This window comes from Channa argus, chromosome 9, assembly GCF_033026475.1.
Source record: "Channa argus isolate prfri chromosome 9, Channa argus male v1.0, whole genome shotgun sequence".
Lineage (NCBI taxonomy): Eukaryota > Metazoa > Chordata > Actinopteri > Anabantiformes > Channidae > Channa > Channa argus.
In genome coordinates this window covers 14438921-14459042 of record NC_090205.1, presented here as the reverse complement: position 1 = coordinate 14459042, position 20122 = coordinate 14438921, and the positions used below count along the sequence as shown (strand labels likewise).

At 38.4% G+C, this 20122-nt stretch overlaps 2 protein-coding genes across 7 annotated transcripts in view; one reads left to right on the top strand and one right to left on the bottom strand.

Annotated features, from left to right (window-relative positions):
* pde11a (phosphodiesterase 11a) overlaps positions 1-14002 on the bottom strand; it is a 67156-nt gene extending 53154 nt beyond the window's left edge. Inside the window, exon 1 of the mRNA XM_067517325.1 lies at positions 13877-14002. The gene's annotated coding sequence lies outside the window, so the exon portion shown is untranslated. The remainder of the gene's footprint in view (positions 1-13876) is intronic.
* Positions 1-20122, top strand: part of osbpl6 (oxysterol binding protein-like 6) — a 33074-nt gene that overhangs the window by 10084 nt on the left and 2868 nt on the right. For 2 of the 6 annotated variants that reach the window (XM_067517318.1, XM_067517316.1), the window contains exons 3-23: positions 4550-4672; positions 5072-5125; positions 6088-6201; positions 6280-6450; positions 8748-8892; positions 9040-9143; positions 9641-9733; positions 10364-10532; positions 10856-10986; positions 12487-12594; positions 12949-13080; positions 13892-13979; positions 15185-15438; positions 15866-16003; positions 16560-16623; positions 16816-16894; positions 17764-17908; positions 18417-18561; positions 18750-18876; positions 18992-19114; positions 19337-20066. In XM_067517318.1, coding sequence (XP_067373419.1) covers positions 4550-4672; positions 5072-5125; positions 6088-6201; positions 6280-6450; positions 8748-8892; positions 9040-9143; positions 9641-9733; positions 10364-10532; positions 10856-10986; positions 12487-12594; positions 12949-13080; positions 13892-13979; positions 15185-15438; positions 15866-16003; positions 16560-16623; positions 16816-16894; positions 17764-17908; positions 18417-18561; positions 18750-18876; positions 18992-19114; positions 19337-19598 — 2769 coding nt within the window. In that variant the 3' untranslated portion in view covers positions 19599-20066. Of the gene's footprint in view, positions 1-4549; positions 4673-5071; positions 5126-6087; positions 6202-6279; positions 6451-8747; positions 8893-9039; positions 9144-9640; positions 9734-10363; positions 10533-10855; positions 10987-12486; positions 12595-12948; positions 13081-13891; positions 13980-15184; positions 15439-15865; positions 16004-16559; positions 16624-16815; positions 16895-17763; positions 17909-18416; positions 18562-18749; positions 18877-18991; positions 19115-19336; positions 20068-20122 lie in introns of those variants that run through there. The other 4 variants (XM_067517321.1, XM_067517320.1, XM_067517319.1 and 1 more) reach the window with 4 other exon arrangements.

Here is a 20122-nt window from a genome sequence, read left to right as displayed (position 1 = left end):
CATGATAATGACAAGCTCATACAGAAAGATAAAGAAATGATGGAGCACTTGCCCTGTCAACTACAAAAATGATATCTTCCCGTACAGACTTTTAAGAACTATATAGTACATGAAGGTTTGTACAGACAGAGCCTGTTTTGCTAACATCTCAATCAACAATTCTGATTTAGACTTAGGTTTTCCATAACACAAACCACCTTAGCACATTTGTGTCACCTGATAAATCAGAAATGATGTTAAATAAACCTACAGGGATCAGGTCTCTATACAAGACTACAAAGATTTTTTCACTTCTCAGCCATATGGCAATCTCCCCTCCTCTAAGTGTTACTGCTGAACCAGCCAGATTCTGTAGGGAAATCTATCCTCAAAGCAGTTCCTCTGTGGTTATTAGCTGCTGTAATATCATTGGTTAGTGGTGGTCTTAGAAGACAAAATTGGAAACAGGTTACAGTTTTTCTATCAATAGAGTTTTATATTTATACACAGTATATTTTATAATATGCTGTTACAGAAGAAGTACAACAGAAAACCACTTTCTGTGTCTTGCATAATCACAGATGTTTAGTATTTTGTGAATAACACAGAGCTATTAATTAGTGTTTTTCCACTATATGAAACTCTTATAGTTTTGTGGACAATTAAATAACCTATGTAGCAAAACTGACTGAATTATTAAACAGCTCTGCTCATAATGGTCAGAGATAATGGGTAACTAATTATTTGAATATCTTTTCTTGTGAAACAAAATTCTTCCCATTATCTTGACAGAAAACAAGAATATTAAGCCATTAATAACAGCTTGAGATAATTGACTTTTGATCTAATAACACGATAAAGTAAATTGATTGTAGTTACACTCAAGACTGAGTCTTAGATGTCGTCGTCTTCTCTAAACTGTGATTGAATATGGTTTCGTTGAACAATTGCATTTTCGACCTTTACTGCTTATTTTGGGCAATGAGTGGTTTAAAGATGTGCATGAAAGTGTGAAAACAAAATGGTGTTCATTTTATTACATCATTATAATTTTTAAAAGGAAAATTTTAAATATCAAAGGAAAGTAGAAATTGAATGCATATGTTTGGGACTATTTAGTGCAGAAGCTCAGAAAGGCCAGTATTTCAGCAGTTCCCTTCAGCAGAGATTGTTTCTTTACTTGTACATCAGCGTCTCCATTAGAAGAAGATGTGTAAGAGAAATTTTTCATCAGAAGTGCCCTGTTGTACTGATATTTATAGTGCTGATTTAGTCTAAGGAGTGTTTGTCCTTTCTTCTGCTCAGGGGAGACCTTAACTGTAATAGTTTGATTCATTGCAGCATTAAAAGCTACTGTACTACACCTTAGACCGTCACTGTAGGTGGTTTATCCCATAGGATGTGGCCTATGAAACTGACACAAGTAGATTGTTAGATTGATTTAGTTTATCATCAACATTATACACTTAATTTTAGTATTTGCTGTCATTTAAAAATGAATGATTTTCTACTAATGGCAAAAGAAAAAATCCTTGTATTACACTTTTAGACTCATGGAACAAACCTTTTTTTAAATGGCGACAAAGAACAACAGAGACCATCTCACTAAGTCTGCCACAACATCCTTCATGAAAAGGGTAAACTTGCCATGGGGGACCAGCTCATTCAGCTTTAAATTATTCTGCAGTGAGTGCAATGAGATCAATGAATGTGAGCAGAGTGCAGGAAATCACTTTGCTTTAATTCAGTGGTGTTTTCAGGTTCAAATGACAAAAGCAATTTGTGTGATTGTTGGCATACACTTTGGTATTTAATGTACATCCAGCCAGAGGTTGTGCGTGCCAATCCTCATAGAGAAATTGTTGATTTATATTTTCAATGGTTCAGACTTTAAAGCAATGCCCAGGAAAGTGCATTGAATTGCAATATCTGCAGCACAAGTCATTCTTTATTTAGTGTTGTATTGATTTATCAGTTCAGAGCTTGCTGTTTGTAATGCACACACGTGAAGTTTGTCTTGATATGCTGCTCCTGGCTGCTCATCAGGGGCTGTTATATTTGAATAGTAGTTGTATTGATAACATAACTATCAACATTACTGTATATGCTGATCAGGCACAACATTAACAACATCACCTGGTAGTTTTATTATAAAAATATGATAATGGTTTTAAAAAAAATATGAAGTTGATAAAATCAATCTTTATCAACAACTCTTATTGTTTATTAACTACTGTTTATGTTTTGCCATAATTACCATTATTATTATTGTTTAAAATACATAATTTTCATAGTGGAGTGCTTTTACTTTTGACTTTAAGTAAAATGCATGCTGACCCTTGTCCTCAATGACATTATTAAGATTACCAGTATTAATGTTTCGGCTGATATGTGGACAGTTGCGTTTTTCAAATGACAATGACCTAATTGCTTGGGTATAATAAGTAAACTGTTACCCGTTTACAACATGATGACTGTAAAATGGTGTGGGACATTTTGCTAATAAATTTTAGCTCCTCCACTTCCACAGTTGCACATTGCCACTGAAACCATCAGTGGAAATATGACCTCATTACCAGACAGATCTATTTGCCTCGTCATTAAATTAAACAAGCTGTTGTCTCCTTTTGTTAAATGTCCTGCAAACCAAGGTCGGATGTTGTCTCACACACACACCCACCCAGGGAGCTGTCTTGAAGGTCACAGCATGGCATTGTGCAGTGAAGTACTTCAGGCTATTATTTGGTTTGGCAGAGAAGCTTGTGCATGTTAAGTTGTGGATTTTGTCTTTGCCTTGTTACAACTGATGAGAAATAAAATAAAATATCTGACCTACATAATTGATAATACATTGTAAATAAATACATATTATTATTAATATACTTATTATGATACATACCAGCCACAAATAAGTGTCATGTTGAGAGTAAACCATGTTCAAACCTTTACATCAATGGCAAGACTATAATGCAGTGGAGTGAGAAGACACGCTTGCTCTGGTGATATCACAGGGTCAGATTTTTATGAAACTTGAGAAAAACAAAATGGAAGTCAGAACAGCTTTACAATTCTAATCATAAGTAAAGAGAAAAGTGATAGTACAGAAGTGAAAATATCTCTTAATAATGGAATAAAGTGATATCAAGTCATATTGAGAAAGTGCTCTAAGTTTTAAAAACAAAAAATAGGTTATAACAAGAGACTGATTTAAAAACTTTCTTTCACGATGTCAGGTCTGAAGTGTGCTGCTTTAAACAACAGTTTTTACTTAAAGCTACAACATGCAACTTCCGCTATCACTAGCAGAGCTATGAGTTTTGCTATGCTCTGATGTGCTCTGCACAGTATTACAGATGGTCCCTAGTATAAAATTATAATAAATTAGAATGCTTGGTTATCTTCTTTTCTTCTTCTTCTTTTCCTTTCGGCTGCTCCCTTTCAGGGGTCGCCACAGCGAATCATGTGCCTCCATCTAACTCTATCCTCTGCATCCTCTTCACTCACACCAACTAACTTCATGTCCTCCCTCACTACATCCATAAATCTCCTCTTTGGTCTTCCTCTAGACCTCCTCCTGTTATAAAGAAGATATAATTCTGACTTTTAAAAGCACCAGCCTCACTCGAAACCTTTTAGAAATACATTTCTCTCCACTGCTGCGAGTGCTGTTCAATGAGTCTGGGGCATAGGAGGCTATGACAGCACCTGCTCACTATAAGATATGTTTTGGAGCGTCTTTTTTTTTTAAAGTTGCATACTGTGCCTTTTACGAATAACCATCAATGAAATTAGCTGTGAGCATGCTATTGCTGCCTAAAGTCCTAAAAATGTTCAGATTGTAGCTTTAATATACTCCCTAAAATGCTAAACAGGCAGAATTTGGGTGGTTCCAGTTTTGGAAATACAACTTTTTGGTTACAAAGATTAAATAAAATTATTTTTTGGTAGGTAAATACTATAACTTTTCAACAAGACCCTACAAAACATTTATGTATGTTAATAACACACAAAACAATTATTTATTAAATGGATCCCTCAGAGAATTCTCATTACCAGTTAGTTGACTACAGTTAATTGGCAGTCCTGCTATATCAGACTGTTACAGGAACGGTGAGCATGTCAGCAAACTGCAAACTTGTACTCAGAATAACAACTAAATAGTACAACAGGAGCATGATAATCCTTTTCTTCCATCAAAGCTGTGATTCCTGGGGCCCCCTACCTGCCCCCTAACTGCTCCTGCCTGACCCTGCTAGCCCCTCTAGATGTGTCAGTTTGATTTATAGACCCAATAGAAAGGGGAAGAGCAAAGTCAGGAGAAAGCTAATGCAGCGGAAATGCTGAGAAAGCAGGAGGAATTTGAAAGGGACAGTATTTTTTTAAATGTGTATTGCAGGGAAAGAATAAAGAAGTGTTAGGTGTATTCCTGTTGTTTTTCCCATCTATCAGACTGTTGACATGAAAGCAGAATCTTTTCTTTTTATTACGGCAAGTGTATCTCCTGTCTTCTCATTTTAGAGGAGTGAGTGTATTAGTTCTGACACAGTGCTGTATTTTTATTCCTTTCTAGGAGGCAGACAGCTGGGAAATTATTGAGGGGCTGAAAATTGGTCAAAGCAACGTCCAGAGGCCTGATAAACATGAGGGTTTTATGTTGAAGAAACGAAAATGGCCTCTGAAAGGCTGGCACAAGGTAAGATCCTCAAGCAATTCAAGACATCAAAGCCATTGTTACAGTCCCTCCCCGAATTATAAATGGCTTGCTGTCAAATAAAGTGCTACTCCTTTCACTTGTCATGCAGCTTGCTTCAAACTCTGTCTGCCTTTTGGAAAAAAAGCATAGTGGAAATTGTCTTTCTCTTTGCTAGTGGAAACCATTCCTGTTGTTAGTCTTTCTGAGCTCACAAGGTTGTGTCTTCCATCAACAGAGAGACATTTCTGTACAAGTTGCAATTTGTATTGAATCACCAATATAAAAAGGTCCAATGTTTATTTAGTCTGAATCACCAATATAAAAAGGTCCAATGTTTATTTAGTCTGCCCTTCCTGTTATTTACGCAACACATAATTTTTGTCTTGGTTTTCTCTGCAGCGTTTTTTTGTTCTGGACAACGGTATCCTGAAGTACTCCAAGTCTCCCATTGATGTAAGTAGCCCTGACTATAACCTAAAGGCACAAACAGGCCAGGCCAGCCTGACATCAGCTTAGTTTAACAATGAGTCAGCAGAAACATCTGCGACATAGGTCACCATGTTCAGTGTTTTTTAGCATGCCATGTCACTTTGCAGGAAAGCTAGAATTTAACAGACAAAATGGAAATTTTATTTAACACCGTGAACAAAGGTAAAGGTCCTGCAAATGTTAATATTACTTGTATTTACCTTGCTAACAATATATTATACCAATAGGGCTCTTTGTTGAGCCATAAGGAAGCATTGTTTTTGATTCTGATTCAGTTCTATTCAGTTTCTTTTTTTTTTCTTGATTAGTTGATTAATCGGTCAATCGTTTAACCTTAGATAACAGTAAAAAATGTCCAAACTTAACAGTCCAAACCCCTTATATATTCAGTTGTCTATTTTATAAGACAACAGACCAGCAAATATTTGCTGGAAGTAGTAAATTTTTGTCAGTTTTGTTTGTAAAACATTTTTTCCCTACACCCACATTTCCTAACAGACAAGTGCTATGAACTGTCATGTTTCAAATGTGTAGTAAAGTAGTAAAAGTAGATATTGTCATGGTACAGGATCTAGTCTCCCTGCAAGGTAATTACAAGATTACCAGTTTGTAATCGTGTGTGTTTTTGTCCTAGTCAAAAATGTACACAAAATATGTTTTAAATAGCTACTTAACAGTGTTTCCACATACATACCATAAAGATTCCTAATTGCTTCCTGATAATAAATAATTCCTCAATCAACTAATTATTGAAGCTGTTTGGTTGCATTTTACCTGATAGACGTCTCAAGACTTTTATCAGAAGACAAGTCTTCAGACTTTAAGGTGTGGAAAATGGTTGCTGTCAATGTAATTACAGATTTAAAAAAAGATTTTTAATTTGACCAACTGAACAAAAAGTAATACGCGTCTGTCATTTGCCCCAGATCCAGAAAGGCAAACTGCATGGCAGCATAGACGTCGGCCTTTCAGTGATGTCCATCAAAAAGAGAGCCCGTCGCATCGATCTGGACACGGAGGAGCATATCTATCACTTGAAGGTAACACTAGTGGAAAGTGTCAGACATTTAGGTCAGAAGATGACAGAGTTTAAAGTTCTCTGTCCTTTTCCTTTTTAGGTAAAATCTCAAGACATATTTGATGCCTGGGTGTCCAAGTTGCGCCATCACCGGCTTTACCGGCAGAACGAGATTGTGCGATCTCCTCGGGAGGCCACCATGCGAACTTTTCCTCCGTCAGCTGCCATAGAGTCCCCCCAACCAGCCGCAACTGTGGTGCATGAAGCCAAGGTGTGCTCTCCTTCTTTCTAATTGTACCGGTGTTAGCACTTGTTCCTATTTTTGAAAAGAATTCTAACTGACTTTTGAATAACTCCTGTTTACAGTATGTGAGCCGGATTATACTACGACACTTTTTAGTACTAATGGAACGGCTTTCGGCTTGTCCCTTCAGGGGTCACCACAGTAGAACGTTCTGCGTGTTGATTTGGCATGACTCGGGACCACCACTGAGATGACCCTTGGTGGCTGGGCGGAGCCACACATGGTGGGGTAGGATTCCAACCCCTACATCCCAACCCAATGCTCTACCATTGAGCCACCAGGCCCCCTCTTAGTACTAATGGAATAAGTATAATAATACATATTTTACAAACTACTGAGGTCAGCTTAAAACCCGGAGAAGTAACAGTGAAGCAGTAGAAGACACTATTTTTAGTTGTTTATAGTATTTTTTTTCCTCTAGCCTAAAATAAATACCTAAAGGCAGAGCAAAGCTAGATCATCACAGGCTCATTGCTAAGCTAAACTAATGGATGTTCAGCTAGTTACCATACTGACACGGTGTGGTAGTAGTGTCAATGTTCTCTTGGCATGAATTAAGTGCAGTGTTCAACTAGATTTAATTTGATGGAGCGGCACTGGCTCAGTTGTTACAGTGGCCACCTACCGACTATAGGGTCAGAGGTTTGCGCCCCACCCTTCCCGACCATGTCGAAGTGTCCCTGGTCAAGACACTGAATCCCCAACAGCCCAGCCCCTGCCACGTAGTTCCGAGCCCGGTTGAAATTGAGGAAGGCTGCGTCAGAAAGGGCATCCAGCATAAGAACTGTGCCAAAATCAATGTGTGAATTAATGATCCACTGTGGCGACCCTGAATTTATGGGATAAGCCGAAAGAACACACACACACACACAAAAAAAGTTCGGCTGGATTTGATGTTGATATGGACATTTTACAATCCTTGTACTGTAGTTCAAAAGTAGTCTCCCTCTTTTGCTCTAAGCAGAGCGCAATTACTTATTCAGGAAGGGAATGTCAGGGGGAATGAGAGATTGCCTAGTTCTCCTTTTATTGGAAAATGGAATAGTGTACCAAAGTATCATGTAGAAGAGAGGGAGGAAAATTGACTGAATGTTCACAGGAATGGCATGCAGATTTCCTCATCACCTTTGAATTTACTTCAATTCAAAATTTACATTTCGATGCAAATACTGTGGTGTTAATTTATTTTAAACACTTTTTACTGCATGTTACACTCGTTCCAAATTGTTTTTTTTTTCCATGTTCCTGATCTGTCCCCTGTATTATGTGGCTATTTTTTTAAATTGTAGCCAAAGTGAATGTGTAGACAGATACCTATCTAATGTGGTAAAGTTGATCAGACAGGTAATTCTAGATCACTAATGTGTCGGATTGTTTGTCTTGACTGTTGCCTGTTTTGTGTGTAAATGTGAGGATCTAGCCAGTGTAGGTTCTCCTGAGAATGATGCTTTGTGCTGTGCGCAGACTATTAGGAGGTGATCAGTAGGATCAGGATTCAGAGCAGCTGGCTGCAGCCTGATGAGCTCTCCCAGAACAGCTTAAATGAAAGACCTGATCCTTAGTGAGAATTAACTGCTACATCAAAGGAGGGATGATACTCTCTAGGAAATTCTTTAGAAAACATTGGCATGTCAGCATTTGTACATGGTCCAAGCAGCAGATAATAGAAGACATTGCTCCAGTCAAAAATATAATCAACCTCCTGTATTTTAATCATAAATTGCAAACAAATATTTGTGCAGTTACACCGAGCCACTTTACTGTTGGCTGCAGATAACATTGGCTTAAGTAAATGTAGGTAGGTCAAGTGATTTGGTTAAGAGCACATAAGATCCATATGGTATTATGGATAATTCCATAACCAGTAAAAGTTTTTCATCCATAATAGCACTGAAAATAAAGCTACTTCATATTTGTTTAAGCCACATGTTTCACATGTTACTGATGACTTACTGTTATGCAAATGAAAAATGCAAACTAAAGTTTGCCAGTTTTCAGACTCAGAGGAGAGGAAAAGGTTCACTTACTACACTGACAGACACAGACCTCATAATATTTTTGGTATGAATAACACAGCACCTGTTTTTCTTTCATCTTTGTTAGAAATATGCCATTTTCTAATTTGCCATCTTTGTTTTCTATCAAAAAGCCTGATAGCCTGTTAGCCTGATAGCAGTCTTATTTAGTTATCGTCTTTCAGCTTTACTTTTATTTCACAGTCATATGTGTTAACTCTGTTTGTGTCTGTTTCTGTATCACCACAGCAAGCCAAGCCAAGCAGCTTGCCATGGCAGCCAGTGGGTCCTAGCAGCAGCAGCAACAGCAGCCTGCCTCCCTCCTACAGTAACGGCCAGAGCAAGGTGGTTGCTTGGCTGGAGGAGTCAGAGGAGATGGACAAGTGTGCAGAGGGTAAGTGCAATTTTCCTCCGTATTCTGGTAACAGATGTGATCTGGCCACACACTTTATAGTAAGTCGTGACCCTGAGTAGAAGATTGATGGTCATTCCTTGAAACTGAATATGTTTGCGCATGTGTGGGTGTGAAATTTATTTTCAGAGCTTGCACGATGCCAGTCCAGCCTGACTGAGCTGAGTCATTTGTTGCAGAGTTTGGAGATTCTACAAAGAACACAGTCAGCGCCCAACTTCACAGATATGCAGGTACAATTCACACACATACACACACACAAAAAACAGACAGCAAGTGTAGCAGTTTAGAGACTGTTTCATTTAAAGGGTGCTACCTGTGCTCTCTCTTTGTGTGCGTGTGTGTGTGTGTGTGTGTGTTTGCGAGAGAGAGAGAGACAGAGAGATCCTATGTTAGTCAGGTAATGATGAGGTGTGTCAGAATTTGAAAGATTAACATCTCAGCAGTTGCCTTGATTACCTGTCTAGACTGATGGGATTTAGCCCTGCTCACACCCTGCTTCTCTAAATGAACAGTATCTATCTTTTTTTGTTTGTTTTTAAGTTTGTGGCTTAATGCACCTTATTATTTTTAACACTACATATTCCATTCACCTGGAAATTCAGTTCAGAACTCATCTGTTGTAACATCTTCAGTTTTCATTTCACTGCAGTCAATCTGTATGTTAACCATTGCTTTCTTTATGATGTTTTTTGTCCTATTAATCACATTTTGCATGTCTGCAATAAAGACCAATTGTGTAGAATTGTCAAAGAAAGAAAAGCGGTTGAACAGAAGATGGAGAACAAAAAGTGTCGGCAAAGATTCAAAATTCCAGCTTCAGGTACCTCTCAACATTCCTAACGTTTCTATTACATACCGAGACAGACACACATTTGCAGTACACAGTAACAACACAATTAGGTATGATGGTACCTTAACAAAAAAAATTACTGTCCTGGCACAGTGTGTGTGTATTTACAACCCTGTTTCCAAATAAGATGTTGCTTGCATTAAATTTAGAATGAGCACTTATTTATTTGCTCACACAACCGACACTCCACTCTCTTGCTTTTTCAGTTATCGTTGTTGTTTAATTTTATTTTGTTCTTTGATTTGTCTCCACTGAGACTAGCATATATTAGTGTGGTGTGTCATATCCTGAGTGATGATAATAAAATAAAGCATTCTATCATAAAGATCTCTAGGAGTATGGCTGTCAAAGTCACACAGAATGTTCAGTACAACCAGTGCATTTGACTCTAATAGTCCTCAGACCTTGATGAGTCAGATTGATTCCCTCAGCATTATGTGCAGGTGCATAAGGGGGATGTTGTGTTTTGACAGTTTGCTTGAAGGAAACTGTTGTAATGGATACTGTGACCAGTCATAGATGGTTGTCACACGCACTTTAGCATTATTGTGCCTCACAGCTGACTGATAGTGGTCCTATGTGGACATGATCTCGTTCCAGGTCCCTCTTTCTGCCAGCATGTCCCCTGTCCGCCTCCACTCATCCAACCCCAACCTGTGTGCTGAGCTGGTGGACTTTCAGCCCCCAGTCTCCCGGCTGACAGACAGCGTAGAGTACACCAGTGACTACATTAAACTTCAGGAGGAATTCTGCACCATTGCTCAGAAAGGTAGGTAAGCAGCATGCATGGGTGCAGCACCGGAAGATTAATAAGTGAGATGTGTCCGAGTGTTTTTCATTTTGCATGATAACTTTGAAAGATGATTTTGTTTTTTACAACCACAGTCTCATTTTCATGGGTTTTGGCGATCATTTACATCTGTTATGATATCATTGTGCTTAAAATGCATTGCTAAAAAATAATCACTCTGAAAGTTGATAAATAAAGAGCAGCTAAAATTAGAATTACCTGCTTTTCCTTTGTAAATGTTATAATAATTATGGAATAATTGTGCAAAGAAACAAATTTCCTTTTGTCCCATCTCTGTGCAGTACATTCTCTGCTGAAATCAGCCTTCAATACTGTGGCCATAGAGAAAGAAAAAATCAAACAGATCCTGTCTGACCAAGAACAGTCTGACCATTCAGCCCAGATTATCTCTCTTAGGAAGTCTCTGTCACAGGTAACACGCTTTCTTTAACCATTACCCAAGATGCCTCTTTATTCCTACTATTTGATTGGGTTAGTTAATGTGAACCCTTTTATGAGCCATACTTAGCTACTTTCTATAATAAATGCTAAGTGTAATGTATAATTACCAGGAGTGATCAAGACATTGTTGAGGAAATTACTCCTGTAGTTTAAGCAATATGTCTGGAGCCTTTAAACCCATTATTTAGTTGTCATGTAATATGATATGTTTATGATGACGAGCTTCCAGATAAAACACAAAAGCCACGGTTTATACTAAGCAGACACAGTAATCACAGTTAAAATCTTTGATGAGCAGAAATGAGAGTTGAAGCAAGTGAATCATGAAAGTCCAATCATTTTTCCGTTATTAATTGGTAAGCAAGAGAAAAGTGCAGTGCAGTTCATTAACTCTGCTGCTTAGGGCTGTCTCTCTACCCAAGGGATTTAATTGGACGGGTTCTCTTTTGACATCATTTTAGTGAAATGTTTCTGCTGCTTTATCTCTGCTTTGTGCCTAATTGGGTGCTTGTGTGAGAGGCTGCAGGTCAGATTTATATGTTAAAGCTCTGTAGGAGGTAGATAGTCAGGAGTCGTGGTTGTTAAAGCTGCAGCTTCTGATGTCAGCTATTTTAATTTGTGTGGAGAAATACACTTTTACTTTTGTCTTTTTTATATTTTATTTTGCATATGATCAGAGTGAACTAAACCATTGGTGTCAAGCTGTAAACACAGCCCTGACAGATTTACAACTCCAGCAGATGATCGCAGCCCATGTATACTGTGGAGGGAAAAGTTTGGCTATTAACTTCACCATGCAGTTACTTGTCCATCTTCAGTTTGGTGCTAAATGTGTCACTTCTCTATTTGGTTATTGTGTCCAGAAGTGTGCTGTGTGACTCCCTCAGTCACACCCCTCAGTGAAGTCATGGTGTACAGACACTTCATGGAAAACATTTTTATATCACTTAGCAAGCTGAAAATTTAAATTTATGGAGGTCAGCAGCAAAACATGTTCTGAAGGGATTAATTTGCATTTTAAAGGATGAGTTCTGATTAAATATTGCACAGTTCACATGTACAGTGAGGGAGATGCTGGTTACTGTATTGTTTAAATTCAGTGTCTTTAATACACTTTTAAAAGGCCTTAAAAATTATTAAATTCAGATTGATGGAAGAATTTATATTAATTCCATTATATGCTGCATTGTTAAACCAAGGCATTGCTAGCCAGTTAATGGAAATGGGAAAACACCAGTTTAACGACAAATGGTACAGTATGTGAATACCAAATGTGCATCGTCGTTAAAATCTGCACTGTGTGTGTTTCAAAATGTTTAATCAGAATCAATCAATTGGGACTAGTATGTACTTACATTTGAGCTTTGTCCTGAATTCAAGTTAAAGTGGCTCTGAACAAGATATTCAGTCTTAAAATTAACTGTGGACACCCTGTAGGTTTTGATAATAAACAATGCTTTTTGCTACCCAGGCCCTGTCCCAAAATGCAGAGCTTCGAACTCGACTCAGCCGCATCCACTCTGAGTCTGTTCTGACTGAACAAGTTGTCAGTGTGAACATCATCTCAACACCTGATGAGGTAAGTCACTGTAGTGAGTGTGTCACTGACAAAGCTAATTTCTGTCTCCTACATTAATGAAAGGCATCATTAGGGATCCCTGTTCTTAAAGATTGATGTTCCTTCTTGTACGATTTGGCAGGTAAGCTTAAAGAATTATTTTATGCAGAACCTGCCATCAAGGTTAATGGAGAAAAAATACTCATTAGAAACGGATGGGAGATTGCCCTCTGGCTAGGATACACATGCTGCAAGATGAAATCTGGGTTGTCTTCTTTTGGTGTTTGTGTTTGTTCAGGTCAGTTTGGTTCTTAAAGCCGCCATGAAAACAAGAAGCAGTGAATGCCTCGTGTTTGTGCTTGTGTTTGCCTGCAGGCCGGGGAACAGATGGGGATCCCTCTGACTCAGCAGGCCTCAAATGAGAGCCGACTCTCCATGTCGGAGTCTGTGTCCGAGTTTTTTGATGCCCAGGAAGTGCTTCTGTCAGCCAGCTCATCTGAGAACGAGGTGGGGTCTTTAAGGAAATACGGCAGTTTGGACATTGAGGGGCAGATATGGATGAAGGAGGATGTTAAACAAGCCCTGCTGCTGTGAACTTAGATAAAGCCTCACTCTAATTGCTGTGTGTGGAGTTAGTCAGCAAATAATGACGCAGCTTGAACAACAGAGATAGGATATAAAGGAAACACAAACACACTATGTCCCACAGATCATGGAGCTCTTTGTTAATCGACACTTGTGTCTCCAAATCATAAAGTGCTTTTGTCTCTGTTTTCTCTTGATTTGTAGCTTCTAGTTTTGTTAAAAAGGCAGTTTGGCCCATCACTTGAAGCATTCATTTCTGTCTTTTCTCGTTTTAAACTTGTGTGAACACCTGACTTCAAATATATGTGTTCTCTGAAGGGCCATTAAGCATTGTAGCTCCCCAGACATGCATTTAGCCATGTTGAATGATTACTCACCACGGAAATTCATCAACCCCCCTTCTGTAGCTCTAACGGCAGACCTATTCAGACTTGTTACAGTGCTGGCCAAACCTTAGAGGCTATTACAGTGTGTGGCTGTAATATGCTCTTCTTTGGTCAATGGCCTCATTGTGTTTGCTATTTATAAAGTATGAAAATGCTGCAGTGCCTTGTCTCATGATTGCTGCAGTGGGACAGATAGCTCACGACTGCTGCAGTTTGCTATCCACTGCCAAACTGCAGTGACTGTGTGTATATGTGTGTGAGACTAATGCCATCTGCGATTTTGATCAGAATTTGTGTTTTACTCGCCTGCACTGACTCACTTCACTTTGTACCTGTTTCTCTCGCAGGGTTCTGACGATGAGTCATATGTCAGCGATGTAAGCGATAACATTTCCGAGGACAATGCCAGTGTCGTTGATAACGTCTCCAGACAAAGTAGGTCCAATTCTGCACCATCGCACGACTGCATCAAGCATCTGTAGCTCTCTGTGAGGAAAGGGAACATTTTTAATAAAGCAGGGGATCCCACACAGTGGATCAACTGTACTTCCTCTATGCCTCATACTAGTACTGGCAGGCTAATTTATCAGTGTAACTGAGGCAGGGTTGCTCTGTGCCAAGGGCTCTAAGGCATTTTGAAGGCATTATGAAACCCGTGTGTAGGGAAGGATGGGGTATATATCTGCTATATATCTCATGATTATTAACTTGTTTCTTGATTGCCATGTGGAGCATCAGCAAGCAATATATAAATAATCCAGGCCTGGCATCAGAACTAAGAGAGTTATCAAACCCATTCACTGTTTACACTGGCTTTCAGTTAGTATTATAGGACTGATGTGAAGATCTCAGAAGATTACTGTTTAAGCCCTTTGCAGCCTCATTCATTTTATTAGGATATTTAGTCACCTACAAGTCTGCACAAATCTTTTGAACCGGAGGCGGGGATTTTTTTTATCTATTCCATTGCACCAGGCTTATAACCAAAGGACACAGAGCCTTTGAAGTTATTGTTCTGACGCTCTTGAATGATCTGTCCTCGTGCAGTTGACTGGATGACTCAATCTAAATCAGCTTTTAAATCTAAGTAATTAATAATTAAAGAACTCCTCCTGATTTTACCTGAAATTTCTCCTTTTTTCTTTTATCTGATATTAATTGAATTGGTCTTAACCAAATTATTCTACTCCACTGTGCAGAAGCTTATACTTAGTATTAGCATTAAGCATTTTCTTTAAAAAAAAACTAAATAACTATCAAACTATGCATTAATTTTCTCCCAACAGGCTAATCAATTATTGAGTTAGTCACTGCAGTTCTGGAGCACTGGTTGGTTTGTGTGTTCCTGTAGAGGAGCACCAAACAATCTATATTCAGAGATCCCTGAGGAGGAAAATCTTGGCATCGGCTCACAATTTAGATTATAGTTGCTTCCCTATTGTTCTCTAAAATTTCATCTGATTTCAAATATGATTTTGTGATCTGTTGATTTTGGTGTCATGTGTGGAGCATCTCGTAGATTTTAGCAATGTTTTATAAATAATTACTATCATAAAATTATTAAGATCATGTCTCTAAGAAAAGCAGATTATATATGTTGAACCGTGTAGACAATTAATGGCATGATATTGTTTTTGCAGTGGCCAATGGAGACTTTGCTGGCAGTGCCTTCCGTAATGGACGTCGTACCTGCCTGCCTGCGCCATGTCCTGACACCAGCAACATCAACCTCTGGAATATCTTGAGAAACAACATCGGCAAAGACCTGTCCAAAGTGTCCATGCCTGTGGAGCTAAATGAGCCCCTCAACACCCTCCAGCGCATGTGTGAAGAGCTGGAGTACAGTGAGCTGCTGGACAAGGCAGCTGACACCGAGGATCCCTTTGAACGCATGGTAAAGAAACCAGCAGTCACATGAACTGTGCCAAACATTACTGATTTAAGGTGCTAAGTCTGAAGAACTCGGTGATCCTCTGGTGGCCATAAAGCTATCAAACACTTTCTTCTGCTCAGTTCAGTGAATTCCTCACTTGAGGATCCTAAAGTTGACTTTCAGACACAACCCATTCAGTCATACCTGCACTTACTTAGATATGAGGTGGATCTGCCATCAGCTAACACAAATAGTCTCTTACTCATTTTATGTTTGCAAGGTACTGTGCACACATGCAGCTGTTGACCTCAAATCCTATTTGTTTTCATCTGTTTTTCGATTGTGTGCAGTGCATACTAATGTTTTTCTTATTCTCGACAAAGCCTGTTAATATGAGCAGGTTAATTCCCCACTTTTTGTTGAATGTCTTGTTTTGACTCTCTGACAGGTTCTCGTTGCTGCTTTTGCTGTCTCAGGCTACTCATCCACTTATTATAGAGCAGGAAGTAAGCCATTCAACCCGCTACTTGGAGAGACTTATGAATGTATTCGGGAAGACAAGAGCTTCTGTTTTTTCTCTGAACAGGTACTTTTATGCACAGAGATTTTTGTCTGTTGCAAGAAATATTTAGTCATAGGAAGGATATTTCAAAAAGTTTACATGTTTTGTTTTGTTGTTGGACTGAACCATGTCAGTGGTTTCCAACCTTGTCCCAGCTCATCCTCAGTTGTGATTAGCTCACCCAAAGACAAAAGTGTTGAAATATTTAAAAATCCCCCTAAGGTAAAATTGTTCATTACTCTAAAAAAAAAAAAAGAAGAATGTTGGGTAGCATAAAGTCCATGTAGCATGTTTTTCTGCTTTGTTCTCCCTTCACTTTAACTTGTCTTGTGTAAGACTCATTACCTGGGCTGGAATCTGCTGGGAAGTATCTCTCTCAACCTTAGTAACAGCACCTAATAAACCATAAGCATTATTCACACACATTTCACTGAGCTCTTAAATGAACGAGTAGCTATAACTTTTAAATCTTCTGCGTTGTTGCATGAAATTTGACTTTAGGAAAATAGCTGCAGCACAGTATATAGCGTTTAAGCATAACACCAACAGCTGTCAGATTTTACTTGATCTTTTCTCAAAGGTGAGCCACCACCCTCCCATCTCCGCATGCCACTGTGAGTCTAAGAACTTCACCTTCTGGCAAGGTATGTTACCTTTCTAATTAGTGTAGTGATTTCCTTATGGGAACTCTGGCCTGGCAAATGAGCCAACATGACCAAATAAGCCTCTTCAATATCTAGCTGACTTTTTACAGTCATTGCTTTTCTTTCATTGGCTTATGCTGTTGTTGTATTTACGTAAATTATTTCTGATGTTTTTTGCTACTTTGTTTTCAGATGTAAGATGGAAAAACAAATTTTGGGGAAAGTCTATGGAGATTTTACCAATAGGCTCTGTGAATCTCACAATTTCCAGGTAAACCTAATTCAGTTTCTTATTTTTTAAACTTAAAGCCACAGATCTTATCCTGATAACTAAGACATTACGGTATCTGAGCTGGTGTAGCATACACCAGCTCAGATAATGTAATGCTTGTGCTCTACATGTCATTCAATTCAATTAAACTTTATTTATATAGCGCCAATTCCAGTTTGCAAGTTTTAATTGCATTTACATTAACATCTAAATTGTAATTATGTCGGAGGTACCGATGTTTCTGAAATTTTTTTTGTAGGGAGCTGTTGTAGCTCTTAACAATACACAACTATTGAAAACCAAGGCGAAATAATAACGCAGTGTATCACATATTTTCAGCGTGTCTCAGTCTGTAGCTTTTATTATTGACAAGTAAATAAAAATAAAACACCCCTTAACAACAGAAGCAGCTCCATAACTTTGAGTTGTACATTAAATTGGTAAATTTTACTATCCATCAGAAGTTTGACCCAACAAAGTATCTACACCGGTTATCCAATACCTTGACCTATAATACCTGGATTTCTTTCTTTATAATATTTTTCTATCCAGTCATAATGTCCTTTAAAAAGACACAAACATCTTGCTGTTCCCTCATTGTAAAAACAAACTTACACTACCAAGTGCTCATTTGGGCCAGAAAAAATCTACAAGGAGTTCCAATGCACCAGTTATGCAGATAATGGGGAGGTTTGGGGATAAGCGCAGTGCTATTTTTATCACACAAACTTATTTAAGCTGCCTAATTATTTATATATTTGTTTGGTCAGTGGGCATTCTGGAAAATTACAGAGGTCTCACGGTTGAATAAAGCTGGGCTTATGTCATCCAGCAGCACAAGCCAATCAACTATTATTGTTCTTTTCTAGGTTTGGAGATCATTATGAATGGAACAAAGTCACCACCTGTGTACACAACATCCTCAGCGGACGTCGGTGGATTGAACACTACGGGGAGGTCACCATCAGAAACACAAAGAGCAGTGCTTGCCTTTGCAAACTTACGTTTATTAAGGTGAGCTGCAGTCAGTCAGTTATCACAGCTTTCTGCTCTGTTCACCATATTAAAAACATCATATAATATCATCATATCAACATCATATGCAGTTAAGTATAAAGAATGATGGAAAATAACAGCTGGGGATATAAACGCTACAGTTTTACTATAACTACATTACTTTGTTGACATACTGTATGAACTTGTGTGTAGTGGTCATCCCCAGTAGTATTTATTTATGAAACTGACAGTTCCCAATAATGAGACAATGTAATACATTTATAGCTTATAATAGTTAGTGTTTAATTATTACTTATTGTGCTGTGAATATTTAATATTTAAATATATAAATATTTAGTATATAAATATTTAGCACCTTTTTAAATAACATAAATAACATTAAGGTTTTTCAATATCTGTTTTTATACTGTGTATTTAAAAAATATATTTAACTTGATTGATTGATTGATTACCACCTCTATGTGGTCCATTTAAAAAAGCTCATAATGCAGTATTTGTGTTTCAGGGAAACTACTGGAGTTCGAATGTGAATGAGATTCAAGGATTTGTGATGGATCAAGAAGGGAAAGTGATCCACAGGCTTTTTGGAAAATGGCATGAGGGCCTTTACTGTGGTGTCCCACCTTCTGCCAAATGCATCTGGAGGCCAGGTAGCCATTAGATCCTCATCTACTCTTCATACTTGACAAGTGGTGTCACCTCTCATTTTGTCCTCTGATTCCAGTAGAATGGACAAAATTTGACAGTTTTCCTCCTGGACATATTCCAGTTAATATAAAAATATTGATACATTTGTTTATTGATGTGAGAATTTATGTTCATGTTCTTTCTTTGTCAGGATCGATGCCCACAGACTATGAGCTTTACTATGGGTTCACCAGGTTTGCCATTGAACTAAATGAGCTCTGCCCCGAACTTAAAGATGTATTACCACGCACAGATGCCCGATTTAGGCCTGACCAGAGGTAGAGCATAACATGTATCACGCATATTTTTGTTCATACATTTTCTTTGTTTGTGTTTCTTGGATGACCGATTTAGTGAATGTATTTACTCAGCTGTGTTGTTTGGGTTACACAGGCATCTGGAAGAAGGAAACCTTGAGATAGCATCCTCAGAAAAGCACCGCATCGAAGACATGCAGAGGGTGAGAAGGAAGTGTAACGAAGAGAACAACATCAAACACGAGCCACGCTTCTTCAAGTAAGCACAAAGATGCAAATTAAACTGTAGTGTAGGTTCATGAATCAAAATGCTTGTAAGACACGTACGTCACAATTATGAAACCATTTATACAGTCACTCAGACCCCCTTTACTTTTTGAATTTTGTTCACTTAATTTTTGTCTCATGAATCTACACTCAGCACCTCTTAATTACAAAGTGAAAACAGAGTTTTAGAGATGTCTCTAAATTTATTATAAAGAGGGGGGCCTGGTGGCTCAATGGTAGAGCATCGGGTTGGGATGCAGAACGCCGCAGATTCGAATCCCACCCCACCAGGTGCGGCCGCGCCCAGCCACCAAGGGCCACATTGGTGCCGGTCCCAAGCCAAGATAAACTGGGGGGGTTGCGGCAGGAAGGGCATCCGGCGTAAAAACTCAAGCCAAATCAGTGTGCGGGACATTTTCTGCTGTGGCGACCTCTCAAGGTACAAGATACAATATTTATTGAAAAGGAAACACTGAAATGTCCCATTGGCTTAATTATTAAAACCATCAGTACTTTGTTGAGGCATGATCGATATACAGCACTATGTACACCGGGGAATGATTTGTGTTATTTGTGTACAAAATCAGGTATAATAAAAAGCAGGTGTTAAGAAAAGAAAGTGCAGGTAGTGTTGAGTAAAGTTCATTAATTCTAGTGTACAGACGCTCTGATATATAACAAATATACATAAAAACCGATAATACTCCCAAGACCAACAAAGGAGCAGTGCCATAACACAATTAGTAGAAATATTGAAACACATAGTAAGTCAAGTTAATTTGTAAACACTCTTTCTGTCCTCTGATGGAACTATAACTATGTTTTTTTTCTCTCTAAAATGTTTTTATAAATCTTAAAACGCCAGCTTGTTCATGGTAAATAGATTATGTGTGCATACATAGTCTCTGTGGATGTTGACCAGCGAGGATTATTCAGTTTGTTTAAGCCTACCTCTCTTTCCAGGTTTATCACTTAACTGTCCCTTTTGTCTCCTGTTTCA